The sequence below is a fragment of the Poecilia mexicana genome, unplaced genomic scaffold (assembly GCF_051168715.1).
Source record: "Poecilia mexicana isolate PSO_F unplaced genomic scaffold, ASM5116871v1 scaffold_21, whole genome shotgun sequence".
NCBI lineage: Eukaryota > Metazoa > Chordata > Actinopteri > Cyprinodontiformes > Poeciliidae > Poecilia > Poecilia mexicana.
In genome coordinates this window covers 15,612,950-15,639,780 of record NW_028263390.1, presented here as the reverse complement: position 1 = coordinate 15,639,780, position 26,831 = coordinate 15,612,950, and the positions used below count along the sequence as shown (strand labels likewise).

At 39.4% G+C, this 26,831-nt stretch overlaps 1 protein-coding gene across 1 annotated transcript in view; it reads left to right on the top strand.

Annotated features, from left to right (window-relative positions):
- The first annotated feature begins 10,542 nt into the window (after positions 1 to 10,542).
- Positions 10,543 to 26,831, top strand: part of LOC106920676 (glutamate receptor ionotropic, kainate 2) — a 56,323-nt gene continuing 40,034 nt past the window's right edge. Inside the window, exons 1-5 of the mRNA XM_014991831.2 lie at positions 10,543 to 10,804; positions 11,610 to 11,873; positions 15,611 to 15,792; positions 17,908 to 17,961; positions 19,305 to 19,478. Of these exons, the coding sequence (XP_014847317.2) occupies positions 15,721 to 15,792; positions 17,908 to 17,961; positions 19,305 to 19,478 (300 nt within the window). The 5' untranslated portion in view covers positions 10,543 to 10,804; positions 11,610 to 11,873; positions 15,611 to 15,720. The remainder of the gene's footprint in view (positions 10,805 to 11,609; positions 11,874 to 15,610; positions 15,793 to 17,907; positions 17,962 to 19,304; positions 19,479 to 26,831) is intronic.

Below are 26,831 nucleotides of genomic sequence, written 5' to 3'. Positions count from 1 at the left end.
ACAAACACCAGCTTCTTTTGCCGGAGCTGTTTCTTCTTCCTCCGTTTGGTCCGCCTCATCTTCATTATTACCTCTTGGGATTTCTACATTCCCGTCAATTTCAAGTGCGCTCTGTTTCAAATTGTAAAGGCTTAATTGCTGTTTTGACTGGATAGAGCTAGCCAATCACATCCAGTATAATTTACCCAGAATGCATTGCGTCTTGAACAACACGGTGACTTCCGTGTGAAAATATTTTATTAAAATTAAAAAAATAAACCGAACAGTTTTTTTGTTTTTACATCTAAAATACATATTTCTCAAATAAAGGCGATTGTTACAACCAATCATTGATCCCTTTAAAGTTGTAGTATATCACTTTTATAAAAAATAATTTTTTTTTGCATATTTGTTCAAACTGTCACTATGTGGAGACAGTTTGGTATGAGACATAATTTAACTTCCCTGCTTTCTTGCGATTCTCCCAAACTATAAACAACCAGTCAGAGCCCAGATGGGGTCTTAGGCTGTCAATCACAATGTCATGTGACCAGCTGATTTCCTAGTTAGCGTAGCCACTGATGACAGCGAATAAACGGTTTCCCTATAATGGTAAGTTGTTTTACTTTGATTTACACATTTAGAAGTGTGTGTGTGAGGGGTGAGTGGCAGCTTTAAGACTTTCCAGCTGGCTCTGATTGGTTGTTTTTGAGCGGGAGCGGTGTAATAGCTCAGGGACGGAAATGCTCATCTGTCTCATATCATACTGTCACAAAATAGTGACAGTTTTAACAAACATGTAAAAAACATATTCTTTATAAAACTTAAATACTACAGCTTTAAATGTTAAGAGTTTTGAACTGTATATGTATTATGTTTTAGCAGCTAACTTTGCTGCAGTGCTAATGCTAACCTGCTTGCATAAACATAAATGTTGGTTTTAGTTCATTTATTTAATTTTTCTCAATTCTTTGCCAGAGTACTATTGCTGTATTATTAGGTTTTTGGTCATTTATTTTCATTCACCTTTTTTTTTTACCATTCCAGTTTACCTGACATTCTTGGCAACAAAATGTTAGGTATTTGAATGTATCTACCATTGCACAATCTACCGCTTACAATTATTTTTACTTGATGGGGGATCTATAGGCAATATTTTGTTTGTCACCTGGCCTTGATTAGATCAATGCAATTTTGAAAACTTTGTTTTCAAAATATAATTTAGTTATGCATGACATTTGAACATTTTTATGATGATTTATTCTAATTCATTAAAATACATGACTGCAGTAAAAAAATGTCATGAGTCCATGGATACCAAATGGTGATAAAATGAAAATGTGTAGAAATGAAATGCAAAGACAGTTGTGATCGTCACCAATGCTTGGTTATCCTTGTCATAGATGTTTGTATGTGTCTGAGGTGAGGGCCAGTTTTCTTTTAATTTAAATCGAACAGTCTATGATTTTATTTTAGGTTTTTGCAGAAACCATTCATTTTTGTTTTATTTTAATACTTTAAAACAAATAATTACGTGCTTTGTCTACTATCAGGGGCCCTGTGATATTGGCAATACCTCCTTATCAATGTAGAAAACAGTTTTTCCTCTAACAATATTCGTCTAAGCAATTCTTAAAGCTCAGTGTCCTCTTAGTAAAATATGTGCAGACATATATAGGCTGAGTGCATCAACACAACAACTCCCAGAAAGATAAATTACATTTTGTAACATTTCTATGCATTTTAATGGAAATTAACAACTGCGCATATCGTATCCTATTGTTGAACTCCTGACTCTAAATTTCCACTTGTGTTCTGATGATATCTCGGTGACATCGTAACATTTTGACTTTAAAGAGCTCATCTAATCTCGAGAGCAGCCTTGTATTTCTGTGAAATCTGTGTGTGTCCGCCTGTTCCCTTCGCCAAGCATGTGCTCTTAGCACATATGCATCTTATTTTCACAGCAGATAGGGTTTCTTTTCAGTCACATTTGCCATTCGAGAGCTGTGGAGGGCTTGGAAACCACCAGCACACAGAAGTCATTTAGGAATTCAGCAATTCAAGGCCTGTGGAAGTGTGTACTCACAGTTTGGCTCAATTAGTACAAAAAAGGGGTCCCTGCTTGACAAATTAGCACACAAAATGTCAGCTGGTAGTTTAGCACATCCACAAAGAGTACTTGCAAATTAGCACATATTTTGAGGAGGGAGCTGGCACGTTATTATGAACTGAAAGAGCCCAGGAAATTAGCACATCTGTTGCCAAAGCTGAGAATTAATACATGTTACACGATCACAGGTTTCCTACTTGGAGCCGGGTCAGGAACCATGGCCATGGCAACCATTTCTAATTGAGGATTGTGTATGTGCTCATTATAAGAGATTGATGAAATTGATCTTGTGGCAACGAACAAGCTAATCATTACGCAGAGTGCAGCGGAACGCAGGTATCCCTGAATGCTGCAGGCGTGCACTCTAAATTCCCACATCAGTCACATTTCCCCTAGACTCAGTTGTTTCTTATCCGACAGATTTGTTTAGTCTCAATCATTGCTATGCGTGCTCATGTGTGTTCACTCTTGCACCGTCAAGTGTGTGAGTCAGCCTGAGGCTTAGCGTCCAGCAGTGGCAGGTGACAGTCCACTCTAATGTCAAGAGGCTTTAGGTTGGCAGGATTAATTCTGCTCTGGAGGAAACGCTCCCCAACAAGCTAAGCGAGGTATAGTCGGATCATGCCACGTTTAGTTTTCAGACTGTATCATTTGCCCTTCAACTGATCAATTTCAGACATTGATTTACTGACTGCATCTCCCCTTAGTTTTTAGCATATAAATATTGCAACTGTTTGATTCTTGGTGCAGCATTGAATGTAAGCGATACCCTGGTTACCGGCTTTCATTCATTTGTATGTTTTACTTTATTTTATGCCCACAACACATTGATTAAATTGTTTGATAAACAACCTCAACCTTAAATCTTGAATTTATTAGTATTTCCCTCCCATTGCCCTTCATTCTCTGCCACAATATGAAGTGTCTAAAAAGTAAGCCATCCCAGTTATCTGTCTAGATGAGGCAGCAGGCAGACATTCATAGTTTTCTTTACCGCTTTAAGACTAACAATTCGGGAATACCTCTAAAGGGTCAGAGCTGCATTTTGCAAATCGACTCACAATTGTAAATGTTTTCTCATTTATCATAATTTTAATTGTACAATTGCAATCAAATGTCTTGTTTGATCTATTCATTATTACATTTGGTATGATTTTCAATACCAAGTGTAACATTTGCACAAACACTGCAATTCTGACATCATTGATATTGTTAAATTTAAAAAAAAATTAACCACCATGACTACCATTCTAGTGTGTAATTTGGTGCATGCCAATGTCTGAACAAATGAAATAGCGTTACTTATGACTGTTTAAACTACACCAATTAACAACACCTTATAAACACCCATCTGAGCTGCCATAAATCCTAACCCTTTGAAGTATCGAGTTTACCAGACCCCGAAGGTCTCATTGCTGTTATCCTGCCAGAGCCATAAGGAATAATGAGTCAATAAATAAATGTCCAATGTATGCAGCGATGCTTTGGTAGCGGCTACATGACAAAATATCATCCATACAGATGGGAGGAACCAAAGTTTCTCAGCAGAACACTGGATGAAGCATTATACTACTTTTGCCATTGTACCTTCTTTCGGTAACACTTTATTTGAAGGGGGTTGAATAAGACTGTCATGACACTTTCATAAACATGACATAACACATGTCATGAACATGAATAAGTCTTCATGAATATTTATGACTGTTGTCATAAAGCGTCATTCGGTAAATTATGACATTTTTAATACAAAGTTGACATTATTCAAAATGTCTTTGTTATGACAACTTGACATTAACCAAGAAATCATTACTGTTTAAACTTTACCTTTAATAACATAAAGTTACCTAATTTTTAAAGTGCAATCAGTAATACTTTTATAACAAATTTATATCAGTAATGATTTCTTGGTTAATGTCAAGTTGTCATAACAAAGACATTTTGAATAATGTCAACTTTGTATTATAAGTGTCATAATTTACCGAATGACGCTTTATGACAACAGTCATAAATATTCATGAAGGCTTATTCATGTTCATGACAGGTTTTTATGACAGTGTCATGTCAGTCTTATTCAACCCCCTTCAAATAAAGTGTTACCCTTCTTTCCATAATCTTCCTCGGTGTACGTTCAATAAATTAGAAAATTATTGAAAAGCTCACTCATTTCTGTACCTCAGCTTACTCAGTAAAGCATGTTAAATAGATTGATTCATTAATTACACAAAAGTTAAGATTAGAATATTACATCAAATCAAGAAAAGTAACAATTTGGGCTTAATGAGAAGTATGTAGAATACTTCTTTAGAGGAGGTATTCTACATTCCTGATGGAACTGCGTGTCTTCTGAGCTTATCGTTCAAACTACGTCCCAGCACAAGGCTCCTAAGAAGTAAGTAAATGGCTTAATGGAGGAGCATTATTGTGATGACATACTGAAGGCGGCGTATCAGAAAAAGCTGGAGCTTATTAAAGAGACAGAAGCCAATTTCAAGGTGTCAGACTGCGGATATTAAATTGAAGTTATGTTGGATATATACAGTGGTTGTATAACAAATCAAGGTATCATAATTACTTGATTGTGGTATAAAATAGCTCTCTGTGCCTGGAAAATACAAAATACCCCCTTTAAGATGAATAATGGTCAGGCTTCATGAATCAGTTCTTCATAACGCTGAGCCAGCTGCAGACTTATAATAATTGCTAATGACTTATTTATTACTGATCACTTAACCATTAATTATTGCTTTAATAATCCTGACTTTATTATGTTCATTGCGATTTTATTCTCTCTTGCCAAATTGCCTAATAACCCACCAAGCCAACCTTAAAAATAGAAGCCAAATATTAAGCTGTAACTAAAGCGTAGTAAATTAATGTTTAATGTGATAAAAGATAATTAGTGGCAACTTATGGCAGAAACTTATACTTTTTAAGATGACGATAAATGGCTCATCTTGTTCAATTAAGTCTTTAATTATTTCTGGCATTCCTCTTAATAGCTAATTATTTTTCTGGAAAATTTCAGGTTCATTTAGGTAGACTGAAACAGAAAAGAGCATCGCGCCACAAAAACGAATTACAAATGAATACATGTCGAGCAATGGCGCACAGAGAATTGAAGGGACAGTTTTCTGCACAGTACACCTATTATCTGGTCTGTTTATATTGAGTACAAACGGCACAGGTGAGTGTCCTGCATACCCTGTGCTCCGTCCAGATATCTGGGGATATATTTTCAGGTAGAGAGAGAGAGAGAATTGGCCCCTGTGCAGCACAGAAAGGTCACTCCACCACTCTACCAAGGGGAGCATCAGATTAATGACCGGGGGTGGCAACTCTCCACAGGCCTTCATGCATCATGTCCCATTCACCGCCAAACATGTCGGGGAGCACTCCCACTGGGAATTTCAGTGATATTTATGGAGCGTTCCCATCACTTTTGCCTCCTGCCTATTGGCTCTGAGTACTGATCCCCGCTTGTTGAAAGATGGAGGGAGACAGAAACAGGCCATGGGGGGGGTGGTGGGGGTGGGAGGGGAATAGGGGTGCACTGGGTGGGCGGAGGCCTTTGAGCCCCTAAGTGAGAGACGTCATGCCCATACCTGGGCCAACTGCCTCAGGCAGCCACCCTGCAGCCCACCGCCCTCCTGCTGCTGCACCATTAGTCACGGAGTCAAGTTGTTCATATTGTCACAATAACCCCCCTCCTTTACCAATCTGGTGCTCAGATTCCAAAACTGCCAATGCTTTGGCGCCATAGCATAGATGAGTCACTATGGCAACATATCTGAATCTCATCGCTCATTGTACAGAGCAACCTTGAGTGGAAAGAGCGGGCTGGATTTCTATTCATTGGTGTGTAAATAACCCTTTTTTTTTTTTTCTTCCCCGACGCCATTTTCTCTGCAAGGACTCAAGAGTGCTCTGAAGTCACAAAAAAATAGCCTCGGCTTTAATAACTTCTCCGAACAGCTTGTGAACGAAAAAATGTACTAAGAGAACGTGAATCGCATTGATATTTTGTTATGATTGCATGTGAAGGACATTTCTGTACACAAAAAGTATTACTCAAAAAAAACTCATTTTCATTTAGCAAACACGTGACAAAGTTATTTGTGAGGTATGTAATATAATAGAGGATTTTAAAAGGGTTCAAATCCAACTGCGACTGTCTTGCTTTGCATGTTCGTTTTGACTTTCTGCTTATTTTTGATGTTTTTACTCTCCACACACACACACACACACGCACACACACACACACACACACACACACACATACACACACAAAACTGCACATTGCCTCAACACACATACCCACATCTAAACACACAAAGACCTTTGGATCAGCTGGCCTGTTTTCTCATCCGGGTGGTTATTCAGCTCATAACTCACTCTGGGCTTTCAGTTGCGCCATAATTTACACCCGGTCTGACTGCACAGTTCACACGTACAGAAGCACTCTCGCAGACACACGCACACGCACGCAGACACACACACACACACACACACACACACACACACACGTGCGCGCACAGACGCACACAGACAGATGCAGACTTGCTGATTATCCCAGCTGTAATTCACTCACCTGCAATCAGACAGACCACAAAAACAAGAAGGAGGAGGATGGAGGAAATGATAAGAGAGGTAGTATTATTAGACTTTAATCAAGGAAAAAATAGAACACGAACGACATGAAGGGGGAAAGTCTAGTTAGAGGTTCATGAAGTCCACTCGGGGAGAAATGTCAGATTCATCAGTCACAGCAATCAATACAGAAAAGATGTTATTTAAGTATTCATGTTAAGTGTTGCAAGCAACTCGAAATTCGCTATTTTTGTTTTCTGGTTGGTTGTTCAGTGTGTTTGAAACATCCATAGCAATTGTGCATTCTCTGAAAGGTAAATAGTGCAGCGTGCAAGTTTTTGCGACCGCTTTCAACATTTTCTCATGTTACACTCGGGGTATTTTATTTGGAATTGAATCTATTAGACCAGCACAGAGTAGTGCTTAACTGTGAAGTTGAAAAAAAAAAAAAAAAAAAGCACCCACAGATTTCAAAATGTTTTACATCTAAAACAAAATCTGAGATGTGTGGTGTGCATTCAGCCCCGCCGAGTCAATCCTTCATAAAACCACGCTCTGCTGTAATTACAGCCAAAAGTCTTTTGGGGTGTTTCAACATCTAACATATATTAGCTGCTTTCTTTCTCTTATAAACTCTGAACAGTTTCCCTGTTTCAGCTGAAGAAAAGCAGGATGATGCCTTTCCATTAGTAAGCTTCACTATGGTGATGTTACCTGTAGTGCGATATCCATCGATTTCAGGTACACAAATTTTAGTCTCATCTCACCAGAGGACCTTCCATATTTTTCTTGTGTCTTCTGTATTGTGGCAAACAACTATTGAGACTACTTATGGCTTTCTTCTTGGAACGGTTAGTGCGTAGCTAATAGTTGTCTTGTGAACAATTACCTGAGCTGTGGATCTTTTCAGCTTCTCCAAAGTTACCTTGCGCCTCTTGGCTGTTGTTTTCATGAATCCTTACGACTTTACCTGGTACTCCATGTTTTGGTAGATTTGTAGTTGTGCTATAGCCAGTGTGATTAAATTTCACATATATGGACTCTAATTACATTTTTTAAAAATGTAATTTATAGATATCAGACCAAAAGGTTATTCGTGCCATATCTTTCGGATTTTAATTTGAAAACCATCCATCCATTTTCTGTAGACTCTTGTCCCTATTGGGGTCAGGGAGGTTGCTGGTGCCCATCTCCAGCTAACGTTCCGGGCGAGAGGCGGGGTACAGCCTGGACAGGTCGCCAGTCTGTTGCAGGGCAACATAGAGACAGACAGGACAAACAACCATGCTCACACACACACACACCTAGGGAGAATTTGGAGAGGTCAATTAACCTGACAGTCATGTTTTTGGACTGTGGGAGGAAGCCGGAGTACCCGGAGAGAACCCACACATGCACAGGGAAGAACATGCAAACTCCATGCCGACAGACCCCGGGCCGGGAATCGAACCAGCAACAGCTCTACCAACTGCGCCACTGTGCAGCCCCATTTTGAAAACCATTTATACACAAATATTATTTTTTTGTCTTTTCACTTTGAATATCTGTGCTACTTTGCTTCTAAAATCCGAGGTTGTAAGGTGACAAACTCTGGTAATGTGCACAGGGTATGAATAATTTTAGAAGCCACTGAATGATTTCTGTTAAATCATGTTCAAGTCATTTAGCGGCTGAAAGGAATCGGATGAGCATGATTTAACACCATTATGCTTAGCTTCACATTCACTGAAATAGGCCTGCAGTGTTCAATGTGCTACCCCTGGGATTTCATATAATAATTATGTATTAGGTCAGATAGACATAATTTCTGTCATCTTTTATGGTATTCAATCATTTCAAGATTATCAGTGGAATGTCTGCGATGTAATACTGCCGTCTGACAGGAGTGCTAAAACAGGAAAACTAATTAAAATAGTTCCCTTAATTGCACGTCAAAAGTTTAAACATTTACTATATTGCTCTGCAAAGGTAACCCATAACTCCTGTCCAGGACTGGAACGTCTTCTTTCACCGTCTACACTGTATATCCATATACAGAGTATAAATGAAAATACCATAAAATAGAGTAAAAGACCCCAAAGTATGGCTTCACAGCGGTGACAGTGATAAATATCACTTCCCTGGGTTAATGACATATTCTTTGGCCTCCTGCACACATTTTCTATCACTCCCTGCCACAGCCACATGCTATTTATAGCTACAATGTCCATTACAGAACAACTTCCCCTCTTTCTTTTTTTGTGATCTTTTTTTTTTTTTTTAAAATTACCTCTTTCTGTGTATATTTCAGTCTCATTTTCTCACCATGTCACGGCACCAGTAAACAAGCCTTAAAGTTTTTTGGTTTATATTTTGTCAGTCCTCTGAGAAGAGGAGAGCTGTGGATGGACTCCCGAACTCCCCTCTCTTTCCCAAGAGAATTTTTGCAGAGCTGCTCTCACTACCCTCACTGCCCTCTTTCATCTTTTAACTCTCAAACATTCCCTTTTAAGTCTGAATTCCATAAGCTTTCTTAAGATTTTGGTTTACTTTCAAAGGTGTGGGATGTTGAAATATAGTTGTTGTTTTTTTTTATCCTGTTTATTTTTCGTAAGTGGAAATATCTGTAAATTCGAAAATGCGTTCCAGTGGGGCTTGTCAGATTAAAATAATTTAAAAAATGACTTTACATTAAGCCCACATTTCTATATGAAAACTGTTTTGTTTGATTTGATTTGGTGTAATATTAAAAGTAAATGACGTGCTTCCATCAGCTTCAAGTGGAAAATCATCACAGTTAAGAGAAGTAAAGATGTGAAAACATTTGTGTGTGTAGGTAGTAAACATATGTTTTTTTTGTTTGTTTTTTTTTTTGCTATATTTATGTAAGGAACTTTTCAATAACTGTCACTTTTTTTTGGGATTCACATCCATCCTAGAGATAGATGTAAGGAGATACTTTGCCATCGTTCTCCATAACCTAATTCAATTCTAAATTTATCTGTACCCTCCTCTCTTACTGTTTAGACATTAGATGATGAATAAAAATGTAATCTCACTCAAGCCTTGCGCATCTTGGCTGAGATGGCAGTCAACCCACATGTTATTTTTTATTTTTTTTTTTTTACATGTGGTGTTTGTTTAATGAATCCTCCTAAATCAGTTTTGACATAATCACAAAATGTGGCACATTTTTTGTGAGTCGGCTCCAAACGCTGCTTTCGTTTGTTTGGGATTGTAAATCACGGAGATGGAACATCTGGAGCTTTAATCATCTCTGTTCAGCCCAGAATAATTGACAAGTCTGAAGGGAGCTGTTAGAGGCAGACAGCACCTTACTTTGTAGAAGCGGTTATTTGTCTGATGCTGAAATGCTGCTTTTTCATACAGTCTTTGTTTTTTTTTATGGGCATTTTATAAGGATTTTAGACATTGGTGTCCTGATTGTATCTTCATTTGTGATTTGACTGGCCTTCTTTATTGTCGTCTCCTCACTCCTCATGAATTGTTCCATTGCTTTTTTTCTCTCTCTCTCATCCTTCTATTTTCTATTGGCTAGGTTCATTTGCTTGCATTTTATTTGAAAATTGTTCAAATTAAAGGAAGAAAAAGTAAGAGCCAACCTCTCGGTCTGCACGAAAGAATTTAGGAAGGGCATCCGACCCTGATCTCACCTCCCAGTGCAGATAATTGCCTATAATTACACTGACTGCTCCCACAGAATGCAAATCCCCTGATATCTAAGCATCTTATCCTCACTGTAAATCTGTTTAATGCACAGATACACCCAAATTGAATATGGATATCAACATTATGGATTTAGGAGGGGGAAAAAAATGAATGCACCGTTTGATCTGTAATTGCCTGAATTAAATTGATCATGTTGTTGTTTGAGGCCTCCTGCTCTTTTCTACAAACTCATTATTTTGCTCTTTTTTTTCTTTTCTTTTTTTTTTTTTTTTTGCTTTTTGCTTTTAGGGGGAATTTTTGAATCCATTGAGAGTGGCCCCTCCGGAGCAGAGGAATTAGCCTTCAAATTTGCCTTGAACACAATCAACAGGAACCGCACATTGCTCCCGAACACCACACTGACCTATGACATCCAGAGAATAAATATCTTTGATAGCTTTGAGGCCTCCCGAAAAGGTGAGTAAAAAAAAATGTGCAAAACTTAAATTTAACTCTTAAGTTAACACAAATTTTTCCTTTTTTTTTTTTTTTTTTACAATTACTCTGTCCCCCTATATTTTATGGTATTGCACTATATTATATGGTACTTTATTGAACTTTAAAATTTCACAGCATAACCTTATGCCTTGGAAGTCCTAGCAAGTTTTAATTGGCTTCTGCTGTTCTAATTATTCCTTTTTATAAGACTCCTGAAAATTCCCCTCTTATCTCATGTGGATTTTTAACCAAAAGTAGGAAACTTGGCTCAAAATGTCCAAAATCATTCTGTTGGACTCCTCCATTTGCTTCTCAAAGCAATGGAAAAGATCTTGTGCATTTAAATGAAGTTGTGCGTAAATGCAGTAGTTTCTCGCACAGCTATATTAGTTTAGTGTAATTTTGGCGGTGCTTTACTATGTGTACAAAAGCATAATCTAATTAGAAGACAGAAATGGCTTGTTTTTAAATGAGCTTCCGTAAACTTTTGTGTTTCTGCATCTGAAATGATGATCTAATAAAAGCAAAAATGTATATCTATGTTGAAATTTAAAAAATATTTGTCTTCATCAACATGTACGTACATGTATCTATTTTATTATATGGCATATAATGTATAGCTTCTAATTCACTTTATGAATCCAAGATACACTTCTCCTCGTGTGACAACATCTTTGTGCAAAAATTAGTACTGAAGTTAATCTAGTCAAACATGATTCAATTTAGATTCCCACTAGAAAAAGAAAACTGACCTAATGTACACTTCTGCTTTCTTCCATGCCAGCATGTGACCAGCTTTCTCTTGGAGTGGCAGCCATTTTTGGCCCCTCGCACAGCTCCTCTGCCAACGCAGTCCAGTCCATCTGCAACGCTTTGGGAGTGCCCCACATCCAGACCAAATGGAAGCATCAAGTATCTGACAACAGAGACTCGTACTATGTCAGCCTGTATCCTGACTTCTCCTCCCTCAGCAGAGCCATCCTCGACCTGGTGCACTTCTTCAAGTGGAGAACTGTCACCGTGGTCTATGACGACAGCACAGGTACAGGTACAGTCGGTGTCTGTCCTTATTCTCTGCATTCACACCGTAAAACGTCTCGGAATAAAGATTAAAAAAAAAACAGGGAGCGGATGAACTGCAAAGTGCCACACTGCTCCCGAGAGTTCAGAGGACGCTTTGTAACCTGTCAAGTTAATTCAGAAATCAATAGCTTACTGTTCTGTCTTAGTCCTCCAGGTGCTGCCAATGTCAGTCTTCCGAGAGACTGAACAGTAGGACAGAAATAAAACTCAGAAAAAAAATTACCCAGAATGACCCTGTGTCTCTTCAGCTTAATGCAATGCAAAACTGTAGTATGTGGGGGCTGACAACAGCCATTAATAACACACAGAGACACTTGATCTCCGAGGGTGGCTATCAAATGTGTCTGCGAGCTATTCTGTCTGTGCTGTAACTTTGTGGAGTGCCTCATAATATGCATTTTAAAAGGCGAGTCATATTTTAGCTTGAGTACAGTGATACTTTTATGAGGTGCAGTGTAGTCGCTCCGGAGAAGATGACAATATTCAAATGCTTATCCTCAATTTATGAGCTATTTGGCATGATGTGGCTGACAACTAAATCTAAGTAATTTACAAAGAGACGCAAGGAGAATCACACTCTAGACTTTAGACAGATTGTCTAATGAATTCATTCCCTGCTTCGCTCGATTGGATCGTGCCCTGCAATTGTCATTTGTAATTGTGCCGCTAAATATATAAAACATTGATTTGTTGCTTTTGTCCACATGCGGTGCTTTTCGTAACAATTCGTACCCCTTAAGCCTTCTTGTCGTGTTAAGTTTTTTTTTAATTTTTTTTATAAAATAATAAAGAATAAAAAGAAGTGGTGCAGTGCACATGTGCTTCACTCACTTTCAGTTTGATTTCCTTAAACGAATTTTTGAACAAGACATTTTCTCCAGAGGTCACCTAATTAGACAAAATGGTTTCCGTGTACGAACAAGTGGCATCTTTAAAACCAAGAAGCACAGCAGACAGGCTAGACTAATAGTTTGGAGTGAAGTTTACTGCTCAATTCATCATCTGAATATTGGGAGTATGGCACAACTTCAAACAACCCTCAACATTACTACCCACTCACGTTGACAGGGCTTTGCAAGGAGAACATTAATTTAAAAAGCAGCCAAAAGGCCTTTCGTAAACATGGTGGAGCTGAAGAGATCCTCAGCTCAGATGGAAGAATCTCTTGACGGTACAACATTTACTCTTCCACGAAAATGCTACCCGTAGTGGAAGAGAACCACAAAGAAAGCCACTGGTGCAACCAAACCATAAGACATCTTGTTTGTAGTTTGAGACAAGTCACAAGCGGACATACGAGATCAAAAATGAACAAACTAAATGATGTGCAAAATGGAGTGTTTGGAGTAAAACTAAAACCATTTAAAGTGGTACAAACTGATTGTGGTTTTTCTTCAACACTGTCAGGGAAGCTGGTCAGAGTGGATGGTAAGATGGGAAAGCTTAATCCAGGACAGTTGTTGAAGAAACATTTTTAAAATACAGACTGGGGCCAGAGGTTCACCGTCCAACCGAATAAGAACTCAAAACGTATCACCAGAGATGCAAAGTGGTACTTTCGACTCGGTCTTTTTCGTGTGCAAGAGTAGTCCTGTTAAGTACAGACCTAAATCCAATTAAGAATCCGTGACGAGATTCGAAAACTGATGTTCACAGACACCCCTTTGTGCAGTCTGACCGAGCTTGAGCTACTTTGCAAAGTAGAATGAGCAAAGCTGTCAATCTGCAGATGTGAAAAGCTGGTAGGAACGTACCTCAGAGGACTTGCAGTTGTAATTGCAGTGAAAGGTGTTTCTACAGGAGAGAGGAGGGCCGAGTGCAAATGCACTCCAGATTCTCCGGGCTTTTATTCGTACAGATTTCTGAAAGCCATGTATTTCTTTGCTTCCACATCTAAATTGTGAGCTACTTTATGTTGGTCTGTCTCGTACGGTCTCTATAAAAAAAATCATTTGGAGTTTGTTGGTGTAACATGACAAAATGTGAAAAGCATCAGGAAAGAGACAATCCTGGCGCATTCTAGCACCATTACAACCTCGGCTTGTGTCTCGAAAGCCCAACTGCCGCATTATTTTGACTCATCTTCATCACTGTTCGTCACTCCACTCCTCGGCGCTTGGCGCTTTTCCCATCCTAAATCCCTTTAAAATTGCCCCCCCCCCCTCTCCAGAGATTCCAACAGATAACCTCTCGCTTTCCCCTCTCTGTCAGTCGAAGGTATCTTGGGCCTCCTGTCTGGACATGTTTTTGTTTTTTTTTTCTTCTTTTTTCTGCTGTACGACACCTGACTTTCTGAAGAGTGTGACAGCTGCGTAGCCGTGTTCCGTAGCCCCGCTCCGCTTCCCGCCCGGTCCCAGTCTCAGGCTGTAATCACACAGCTTCATGCTCCAGGGCCCTGCACTGCTGATTGGAGTCTATCTGACGGCTGGCAGGAAAAACTATCGGAGGGGATAAAATATTCACACACGGCCGTTAGAAGATCCAGGGGGAAAGTCTGAAGGCATTAGCCAGAGCTCACAAACATCCACACTGACAATGTTTCCCAAACGCTGAGCTCCCTTGACAGATTTTTTTTTTCCTTGCTTAACACCTCCCAAAGTGTCATCACGAACAAAAACAGGGAGAAGCAGACATGCCCCAGAGTGGGGATCTGCAGGGATTACCTGGGGACAACTCTCGGAGGTTTAGAATCCCTTCCTACTGTAGTTCCTTTCACGACTAGACTTGCGTGGATCTGTTTCACACCAATTTTTCTGCGGAGCCTCGGGGAGACCGAGCCGTACGCACAGTGAGGCCATTAAACTGCGCACACAGCACTTTGCTTAAAAAAAAAAAAAAAAAAAATGGCTGAGCTAACTTAAAGAGGTTCCACAGGAAGAAAACGAAAAAAAAAAAAAAATCCTATCTCTCTCCAGTTCCCTCTCAAACTACCCTTTCTGCTCCATCCATTTTTATACCCATGACAAGTAATCATCTCTCCTATCAATCCAGCCCCTTTCATCCCTGGACTCTGAAGTTCTTTACTGAGGGAGAAACTCATTGTAATCTCATCACAGAGTCTCCTGGAGAGCCGTCTACCTGAGTGTGCGGTCGAGAAATGAAAGGTGAAGATTGTAGCTGAATATGTGACGGCGGCGTCAGGCTCCCCCACGGGGGGGGGGGGAAGTACAAGCTGGGCAAACAGTCTCTCTCTCGTCAGAACACATCTGAAGTGTGTGTGAAAAGACAGAAGAGGCAGAATTGACCGCGGCTTTCCATCAGGATAAAATTGAACCCATTCGGCGCTTTTGTGTGGTGTCGTGGAACACAAGGAGCAAATCAACATTTTGCAGGCTGCTGTCAGATTGGGAGTTAATGTAGGAGGGTGCAGATCGAGATTTTTTTTTTTTTTTTTCATGTTTTTGCGCTTTTGGTTTAAAAGCAATGTGGTGGCGTGGTGTAGCATTCTCTTGATAGGTCTGTAGCAGTCTGTTTGCTTGCCAAGCATGTGTAGGAGGATCAATAGAGTGTGGATTAGAAAGGCATGCATATGAGCCTTTTTCTGCTGAGAAACTCCGATTCCATTTTTTATTTATTTATTTTTTTTCTTATGGCAACCCTTAGAATCAGAGATGCTTCAAAATGGCGACAGATCAAACACGGTATTTTGCTCCATCTTTAAAACTCCTCTTTCATGCTATGTGCTGTCCTCTTTGTCCGCAGGTCTCATTCGACTGCAGGAGCTGATCAAGGCTCCGTCACGATACAACATTCGTTTGAAGATCCGGCAGCTGCCCACAGAGACCAAGGACGCCAAGCCACTTTTGAAGGAGATGAAGAAGGCAAAGGAGTTTCATGTCATCTTTGATTGTGGACACGAGATGGCTGCCTGGATTCTGAAACAGGTGGCGTCACCTTAATAAGCTGAGATGCCTTCATGGGGCTGTAGCAGAAACAAAGAGACAGACTTCTCTCTCTCTCTCTTTTTTTTTTTTTTTTTTTCACAACCGTATGATGAGAAGTAATGGGGAAAAAATTGCGTTCGGCAAAACACTCGCAAATTATTCGCCCCCCCCGAAATTTACTATGTATGAACTGAGAGGAGCTAAATTGATGAATAAATGAGCAATTTTATCATATTATGTTCCGCATTTAATTAAAAAGTTACTTAGGAACAAAATTTACATAATTTCCCTCGTAAAGTCAGGACTGAACACAGAAGCACATCCCTCATTCATTATGTATAAGTGCTAAAACAATAGTGTGTTCACTTTATTACGCCTCCTGTTGGATTTCTCCTCTCTACTCTGTGCACCTTTACTCCCCTTGTATATAATGAGATCCTGAAGACTGACCGCTACTAACGGATGCTCTCAATTGCACAATAAAGTTTTTTTTTTTTTTTTTTAATTAGAAAGTCCATCTCTGCTCACAGGCATCTTGAGTTCATTTAACTGAAGGTTGTTATTTATGAAAGTTGCGGCGGCTCTTATCGAAGTGAAGTCTTTATTGAAGAATATTTTAGCATTCTCTCTCGCAGACGAAAACTTATTATGTAATCTTTTGATTTTGCATCTTGAACTTGCTAGCTGAGCAGGTGAACTGAAGCAAAACTTCTTCTAGCCATCTTTGCTCTAGTTCAGCTCAGTCCTCTCTGTCACTGCCCAATCTGTTCAGGAAGCACGATCTGTTCTGTCAGCTCATTTTGTGCATATGCTAAACGAAACACTACCGGCGGGGTGGTGGTTTTTTTTTTTGGTTTTTTTTTTACCCCTTTGTTCTTTGTGAATTTCACTGTAATCATGAAATAATAAATTATTTAAAGAGAATAACAAGAAATGCAGATAAAACAGTTTAATGGCATTTTGCTACACTAGTGTGACTGCTATTTTCTGAAAAATAATCAAGTAAATGTGAACAAGAGTCAAACACAAGGATTTGTGTTTCCCTTGAGCACATGGGATAGAGATAGTGAAATTATATATCATTTAATCTCATAGAAAATGTCTGTATTATATTAGTAAGTCTTCTCTTGTCCTTCTGTGAACAAGGAACAGTCCACTCAGTCCAATACACAATTATCTACATAAAAAAGCAGAACATTTTACGGAAAAAAATCATAACTATTTTTTATCATAAATTAAAAAGGTACACTTTGTCTACATCTTAGCATTGATCTGGCAGTATTTCTTTAAGCGCATGAGCTAACGAGCTAACGTTCAATATCGTCACATTTCAGTTAGTCAATTTTGCAGCAGTGCCCCGTACTGAACATGCATGTGGTAACAATTGAAAGAAATGACTCCCTTTTAACAGGAAGAAACCTTCAGCACAATTCGGTCCAGTGTGAGAGGCCATCTGCCACATCCGGCATATATTCTAAAACGTTTGCTGACCGTTCAGCGCTTGAAGTGAGTTACGAAAGTAAACCATGAGAGATTGTGTATTTTGTATATCTCGTGATTTTAAATAAATATTAGGAGCCAAAGCAAGTCGCATAACCACATTTCCTTACAATATGGGTGGTGAAAAATCTTTATTTGTGTTTGCCAAAAACAAGGTGCAGCAGTTTGTAGGTACCGAACTGTGAAATAAACACATTTTTATCAGTGTAAATAACACATTTTGTGTGAAATATATCTACTTCGAACTTCTTTCTAAAGCAGATATTTCAACACTATATGTGAAAACAAAACAAAAAAAAAAGACAAAGAGAGAAAGTTTGGTTTCTTCTGAAGCCGAATCCTGTGGAGTTGGTTACAAATAAAAACAAGCACAAAGAAAACAGTATTTCTGTTTAAATGGACTGTTTCCAAAGCATTTTTGTAAACCTAAGTATTTTTGAGACATTTTTTTAATTGAAATGATGTTTTGTTTCTTTTTTTTTTCCTTTTCTGTCAGCTGCTGTGTAGTGTTAAAGGAGCAGCTGAATAAAAACATCTTTTAGTTGACATTGCATTCTTAGAATTAGTTTTAAATGCAAATTTATATTACACTTCCTGGTTTTTGTTCTCTTCTAGGCCCTGGCCATGGGCATGATGACTGAGTACTACCATTACATTTTTACTACCCTGGTGAGTAAATTGGCACTCTGAATATTTTTGCACTTCTGAGGACGCTTAGTGATGCTTTTCTTTTTCCACCCTTTCCTTTTTTCTAGGCACAAACACTATCAGTTTTGTTTGCTGGAAAACTAAATTCATCCGTCTGTGTATCTGATAAGAGTTTTTCTTCTCTAAGAGCAAAATTCAACATAGAGCTTTCTGTAGAGACAAAGAAAAAAAAAAAAAAAAGAGTCCAACGTGACTTTTACCGTGTGTGACTCATTTCAAAGCTTCACTGCAAAATGATAAAACTAGGTAGCTTCAGAAAGCTGAGTCACTTTCAACTGTGTTGTGACTGTCACTTAGTCTGCACTCTCTGTGCATGCTAAAATCAGTTGTGAAAGTTTAACAAAAATTGATTTTCCTCCCCCTCCCCCTAATCCGGCACCCCCTAGGTGACCAGAAACCTGGATGTGGGAGACAAAAGCAGGTGGAAACATTTTATTCTGACTCTGGGTGCCACTGAAGTTCTCCAAAAAAAATCTTTGATCTTGCTACTACAAAGATTGCCCACCGCTATGTTCCAGATGAAAAGCAGCACCACATCCCCAGTAAAGCCAGAGAACAGAAGACTGAGAGCTCAGATAATAGCCCTGAACAGATGATAGTGTCATCCATTTGGTCCATTATAGCTCTAACAAACAAATGATGCACTATGTTATTTGGGAGTCCAGAAGAAAGGCTGAAAAGGTCTGCGTCCACACACATGTAGAATCCTCTCTGTATGTAATGAGACTGACAGCAGGTATGTCATTGAAAGAGGAAAGAGAATAGTGGTTTTGGCTGCCGAGATGGAAACTTGCCCACTTCGAAATCAGCCAGTGTTTGGCAGAAAAGTGGCCACGGCGCTGGCCTGAACTACTGTATACTGGTACCGAGCCATCCGAGCTGGTTTCGGAACAGCAAATATTGACCATGGCACCCGTGTTCCGCGTCCGTCACCTGCTGTTGCTCTTTCAACTGTGTTGTTGTGTCCCAGAGACATCTGCCTGGTTAGATGCCAGATATGCTGCATGCAGGACAATTGGGTTGTCCTTTCACAGCCACATGATAAATGGCAACCCACCAAAAGACTGGCTGTGACCTTGAAATCTTGCCTTAATCAAGGCTACTGCCTCAGTATGATGAAAAATAAAAAATAAAAATACCTTTAGATAAACCTCTTAGCCCTCAGTCATTAGGCCATGAGTGCCAATCAGCTCACTTCTCTTGACTATTATGATGAAAGATTTATGTAAACTTCTTTCTAGATCAAACACGACATTATGCTTTCATCTTTTTTTTTCTTTTTCTTTTTTTTTTTTTGCTTCCAGGACCTTTTTGCCCTCGATATGGAACCGTATCGCTACAGTGGAGTTAACATGACTGGGTTTCGCATTCTCAACACGGAAAACTCTCAGGTGTCATCAATCATCGAGAAGTGGTCAATGGAGCGGCTACAGGCCCCACCCAAACCAGACTCAGGCCTGCTGGACGGATTCATGACAGTAGGTTTAGCCTTTTTCAGCGCTTACGATCCATGCGGGGAAAAAAAAAAACATGCTTGTGGCGACGGAATGTTTCTGTCTCAATGACCGAATCAATCGGACGCCATCTATAAAGTAATGGTAACTTTGAAGATTTTGTGATGCAGGAAATTGTGCTTGTGAGCAATCATTAATTTCTGTTGTTATTTTTTGACATATTTGCTATTTATTTGAGTCTAAAAAAAAAATGGCTGGGTGTTAGTTGTCAATCACAAGGCCAGTGCTGCTGGGTTCCTGGGGTGGGAGCTGGAGCAGCATAAATGCCCCTCTGCGTGAAGCTTTGGAGTTGGTGCTCCCGGGTCTAAATGCCCAGTAATGAGCCGGTGTGAATGGTAATAGCCGTTTATCTGCCCTCCTGCCTCTCACAGCACTCCTCTGGGAGCATGGCCAAAATATGACAATCTGTCAGTGTTCATGCAGGGAGAGGGAGCAAATTGGATGGAAATTATGGCCTTGGTTTTTTTAGGATGGCATCCAGAAAAACCCGGGGATAAGGTGACTTGAAAGTGAAAAAAGGGAAGGGAGCTCGTCATGGACATTCAAGGTCCCTCTCTGGGTCTGTTGTTGTAAACAGTCAATTTACTCCACCTCCCTCGCAGCACCTTCCTCTGAGACAAACACCTTTCTTTTCTCCAGCAATCCATTCTGTTTTTCTTGGCAGATTTGGAGTGTAGCATGTAGAAATCTGTGCATTAAAAGAAATCTCGTTTCATCAAAGGCTTTCCGACCAGCCTGTGTCTGATTTGGTACGGCTCTCAGTGTGTATCCACACAATAACAGCTTTAATTCTCTAACTTATGATCAAAAAGAAAAAAAAACACCATCAATAATATATATCTATTGATGTTTTTCCACATGCTTTAATCTAACATATTGTGAGGACACTGCACTGCACGTGGTTTTTATAACGAATAAATAACATTTCCCCAGAGGACATGCACCAGCATGTGAACCTTGAATTCAAAACAAGTACAGGGGAAGGAAAATTACTCAAAAAGAGGATCTTCTCCAGAAACAGAATTCTGTGAATTAATGTTGTTAAAGTGATACATTAGAATGTTTTTTTTTCTTTATAAGTATCGGTTCTTTCAGTATTTAGAGCAGTTGTTTCTTCAAAAACATGATCTAATTGGGTGAATTTTACGGTTCTTAGGTACCAAACACAATGAGAAATGTTTTATTGCTCTATAAAAGAGAACTTGGACTCTGCTGTTTTGTAGTTTTTAAAATGGTATTAAAACAGAAAAATGGGAAGAAAATATTAATATCAATTGGTGCAAAATGTTTGGTTGAAGGATGAGGTTTATGGTGCATTCAATTTTAATTCAAAAGACAGATTAGTAAAATTATAAGTTGGGAGTTCAGATTTGATTTTATTCCTATATCCTAGGTGTCATAAGTTGTCAGTGTGACTTTAGGCGTTTTCGCACTGCAGGGAACGGTACGGAACGGAACGGTTCGCATTACACTGAGAGCGCCATCGAAGTGGTGCCGGACGTCATTATTTTTGAAACTAAACAATGGTTTCGATGTAGCGGCCGACTGTACTCGTTCATCAGCGAGTAAGTGGAGGAAAAAAAAAACCTCATCCTTAGACCTGGTGATTGCACTATATTGAGACGAATCCATGGCTAATTAAAACTAATAATAAAAATATTGAAAAGAGCACTCTTTACAAAATAAAATACAGTTTAGTGAGAGCCAGCTGTCAACGGAAAATCAACGTCTGACTCCATAGCAACCAGCGGCCAATCAGCTGCTGGTTCTAAGCAGAACCGCTTGGCCGGCACGATTGGACCCACAGCTCTTGTGGTTCCGTGGGGCCGGGTGGAACCGGTCGCAAGTTGTAATGCGAACACGCTCGGAACCGTTCCGTTCCGTACCGTTCCGTGCAGTGCGAAAGCGCCTTTTGTCTTGGGTTTGTGTTGTCTGCTTCAGTTTAAACTTAAAGTTCATAACCTTTTAATGCAAATTTAAAAAAATAAAATGTTTAGAAATATAATTAATGCATTAAGCTTTTGTAATCATGTGATTATAACAAGCAATAAAAAAATGTGTTTTGTATACATTATAAGAACAACACAAGTAAAAAGCATCTTAATAGTGCCTTTATTATCATATAAACATTCTTACAAAGGAAGCATAAAAATTGAATGATAACGCTGTTATTGATGTAACAGATTTTGGACAATAGGACAAATTGCATTAAAAAAGATGTCTCAAAGATGCTTATTCACATCAAAAATTATGCACTTGCCATTATAGAGTTAACATACCCTCTACAGCAGTTCACATCTGAGGAGTTACTATTTGAAGCAAAGGTTATTTTTTTTAACAAAGTTTTACCTGGGGCTTATCAGGTAATTAGCAATTTATTTATGTTGTAAGGGGTCATTGCCAGAATTTCTTCTATTTGTCATTAAAGGGGTATTTGTGCCACAGTTTGAGAACCTTAGCTTTAAGCAGCCTTACTTAAGCCAATTCCATGACATGACTGAATGAAGATAATTCAGCATGAATTTAAAGGTAAAGTCCTTCTAAGGATTGGATAAATGCGTAGCAGAGGATCATTTCTGCTGGCTTTACAAGATATATAGCTCTTACCTTTTGTGTAACACAGTTTTCTTTATTTAGCAAGCAGATTTCCTGATATTTATGCTGGAGCACTTTGGCTGAAGAATCCAACGTTAATGGCATCATTAAATTAAATAGAGGGTGGACTGCAGCAGCCAGTGTGTGACCCTGCATCCCCCTGAACCTTCCTCCAGGCTTTTATTGCCTTTCCTCGATGCCTTGTTCAACGTTTGTGCTGCTCCAGCCCCGTGCTGGGCTTGGAGCTTGTTTGCACTCGTTGGCCAGGCAACAGTTGTGTAGCAATGGTTACCAAGACAACACTGTACATGTCACCTTGTGATTTCATGAGGGGATTGATTGACTGAGATTGAGGGAGGGAGGGGTGCGGAGGAAGGTGATAGAGATTGCAGGCAAAGAGGGCTTTGATGAGAAGAAAGACAAAGAAGAATGGACAGGAGGTACAATGTGAGGTTTTTGCAACTGCTGAAAGTTGCACGCAATGTTTTCTCACATCACAAGGCATGTGTAAATGGGGGGCCAGTGTAAAATCACAGTGACATTCAGTGCCTTTTGGGGGTGAGGCTGAGTTTCGTCTCCGGCAAACATGCATTCTGAGAAGTTCAAGCTCGCAGCCAAAGACATGCTTTGCGCGTTGCCTCCTAAATGTGTTTGAAAAAGAATGTTTCTGACGTGTAGAGACACATAATAAGAAACATGGATACTAATTAGTATAATTTATTTTCTTATATACTGAATGTGTTGCTGGTCACAGGATAATTGTAGCTTCCGAAAGTGAAATTATAGCTTGTAGAAAATTGAGCTCTACAAACAAATAGATGCACTGAGAACAATGCTATGCAAAAGGTTGAGTATCCTATTGTCACTTGCCCATAGTTTATCTTCCATTGGTAGCACACTTCTTTTTCTTTTTTTTTTTCAACTCGATTGTTGTTGGCTGGGGTGTGGCGATGGCCTGGGGGTCTCTGATGAATGAGTAAAGGAGGTGTAAAGGGCATGGGGGGTGATTTGGTGAGATTCTCTTTGAGTGGATATTCAGGTCATGCCCGTAAGGGTGGGCCGTCAGAGTCACTGGGTCTCGGGCTTGAACCGCGTGGCGGGATATGATGGTGTGGCTGGGTTGTGGGGTATCATCCTCACCCTGTGCACTTGGGTGCTGCTGCTCTTTTGCTTCGCCAACATCCTTCCTCTGCGTGGGGCTTATAACTGCCCCGGGCCGGGGCGGTCATAAGCTTTGTGTTTGCCTGCTTTGGGTTGTTGGAGCTTTCTAGGGTTGGGTTCACCCGTCCTTTGCTGCCCTTCGGTGCTGTTACAGGACTTCCACTGTTCTCATCCTTCTAACAACCGTGCACCTCCGGGCGACAAATTCGTTCGCATACACCAACTCAACACAAGCACAATTATTTCTAGTTCACCAAGCTGCAACACACAAACACACGCGCCAACATGCATGCAATTCCAAATGGTTGAAGGTCATACAAATACAGGTTACTATTACATCATTGTTGCGTACCTACATTGATGCTGGGTGCAGTTTTGATTTAATAAAGTCAGTCACGCAAGTAGGACACCATCTTAAGGCAACCTTTTTGTTGAGCAAGTCTGCCCAGTTGGTACATGTAGGAAAATATTCTCAATATGGGGTGGTATTAGAAATGCATCTGAGGATTCCATAAATGCTGACAGCTTAGAAAAATGTCTGAGCAGTAGGAGTATTTTTATTATAAAAATGAGCCTCACCTGTCCGCGTTATTAATAACTGCTACATATATGGGTTATGAGAGGTAATGAGTTTTACACTTTTGTTGAATGTAAAACTGTGGAAAAAAAATAAATAAATAAATCTGCCATGGTTGGAATAATGAAAATACTGTTTCATCTTGAATAGCACTGTTTTGTTGCCCTGCAACAAGGTTTCTAGTTCAAAAAGTATAGGAGCTCCAGCTGTCTCTCACGCCTCAAAAGCATAAAACTTTTTTTAAAGTTATCTTAGGAGTGGGTGTCCGCAGAGCCGTTTGTGCTTAAGGTGGGCTGGTGACAGCTGTGCAATGAGCATGAAAAAAGATGGTTTGGAAACTGAAAATTAAATCATTTTTGATGCAGTTTCTCTTAGGCATTAGTATAATATTTGGAACTGAACTGAACTTGAGCACCTCTCAAACTGGCTAGTGACAAAATCTGGCAATTTTGTGACTGATTAAACAAATATGTCAGAGAGATGTTTATTGATGGGTTAATGGGAACAATACTCTGTCCACTTCAGTTTTCATTGGATTCAAAACTATTATGTTTGAAATGTTACCTTTTTCTATCACCTAGTTATTTGGCTGTCAGCCTAAAGAGAGGCATTAATATAAGATGGTGTAAAGTTATCCAACACAGAAAGAACAAGCTGATTAGAGTACATTATGTATTTAACTTTTTGGCGACACACCCTGGACAATTGGCTGGACTTAGGCATTCACTGCGGTCTACTTGGCCATATGCTGATACTTTGGTCAGGCTAGCCTCTGCGCACATGAGGTCAATGGACTGTGGCAAAAAAAGTGTGTGTGTGTGTGTGTGTGTGTGTGTGTGTTGGTTCAGGCATGTAACTACTGCAGCAGACCTTGTGATAGTAGAGAGAAAACCCTGAAGGTACATTTGTGCTCTGCCTCTCAGCTTTGAGAAAATTATATTTAATACAAAGAAAGGCTACATGAAATTCTATAAAGTGCTGTCCGACTGGTGTACGTCTAATATCAGTTCAAACACGGTCGATATGCAGGAAAATAACAGAGAGTTAATGCACAAGTAATCACAAATAGGTCAATGCTACATTAAGTTGTTGGATTAAAACAGTGCTTACACCCATCAGCGTGCATGCATAGCAGTTCTTAGAAAGAACATCAGAGCGGGCTAATATTAGAGCTGGCATGTCAACCCTAAAAGAAAAACACAATTTGTTATTTGCCGCAAATAGCATGAAGCTAATGGATATATGAATATGCAGAGCTACCACCATGACAAGAGCTTCCCATCCGAAAATAATTACTTCCTACGAATCTAATGAGATAATTTGATGGGTTGGTTTACTTTAATTTAAATTCTTTAATCCTGATTAAATGAATTAAGAATACACTTACATTTAACCAAGGAAATATGAAATTGATCATCTTTCCCTTTATGAAGCCTTGGGCACAGTTGTTTTCTACCTCTGAATAATTTTACTGATGTCTGCATTTCACTGAGCTGTAATTACCTCCACAGAGAACTGGATGTTCTCCAGTGTCATCAACACAATTGAAATTTCTGGTGTAATAGCTCATAATAATGACTTTTATTAATAGTAAGTACACATAGCAGGGACCTCTTTTAGCTCTTCTGGGGGCTATGAGAATCATGTTAGACTTAAAAAGGCATAATGAACTGAAAACAGAACGAGCAAATGGGAAAACATGTGCATGCACCAAACATTTAAAGTATTTCATTAGAATATGCAATCAAACTGGTTAAGAAAAAAAAAAAAAGAAAATTGCATTTGTACCAGGTTGCATAATATTTAGATATTTCATCATATAATGTAATTCATAGGAAGCCTTTTTTTTTTTTTTTTTTGGAACGCTTATACAAATTTTTCCTGTCTGTAACGGCCATTTTGTATAACTCTTTATGGCAGGGTGTCATATCCCCAGTGGGAAATAAACGGCGTAGAGGAGTGAACCAGAAGCCACGTTATACATACTGCAGGCAGGTTTACCAGTATGCTATTTAGAAGCAGATAAATCCACTTATATTAATGTTCACACAATGCACTCGCCAAGACACACTCTTCATCCGTGGCTGGGGTTTGAGCGTGGTTCATTTCTTTGGGGGTTTAAATGAGGAATGGCGGGAGCAGAGGATGAAAAAGGAAGACAAATAAGGAGGAAGCAGGTTTGCTGGGATATGCTTAGGGGCATAGAGAGAGGGAGGGGGAGAAAACAGACACGTAGCTGCATTAATAAGCACTGCTGGGAGAAGAGTGGATGATACCCACAGTGAGTGCTGGAAGAACCTGCAAGGTGGCAGCTATACACTCCAATTAGGAAGTGTTTATCATGCATGTTTAAATACATGTTTGTGCTGTCCTGCAGGTAAGCGTTAAATATGCTGAACACATGCTGAAAAATGTCTGATTCAGTTCCCAATTTGATTGTGCCCCCAAAGAGAGGACTTGGCTTGTGGATTGTTATAGCAAACAATTGTCTGAAATCTGGCAACTGAAGACACACAAGTCCCCGGACGCTTCATTTAAGCAACATTTCAACCAAATCAGGGCCCCTCAGTGAGAGTGTTGAGCCAAATTAGGCAATCCCCAGTCAGTCTAATATTGAACAGAAGATGCAGACAGTGGTTCTGCCTGAAATGAATCACTGCACAGATAAACTTTACACAAAATAAAAATTAAGCACTTGGGAAATCTTTTCATCTGGACAAACTGGTTGCAGTTTCTATCCTGCAGCTTACATAATCTTAACGTCAGAAAAGAATAAATAAATAAAATAAATATATAAATATTCACACAGTTAATTGCACTGAGCAGTAAACTTCTCTATTCTATTTGATGCAGTGTTAAAGAGAAGCATTAGCATGAACAGACCCAGTGAGGGAAGGTGGGAGATGAAAATGATAACGCAGTTTCACGTACTGCTGTAAGAAAACAGATTAAGAAATGCATGAGATCATCCAACAAAAATACTG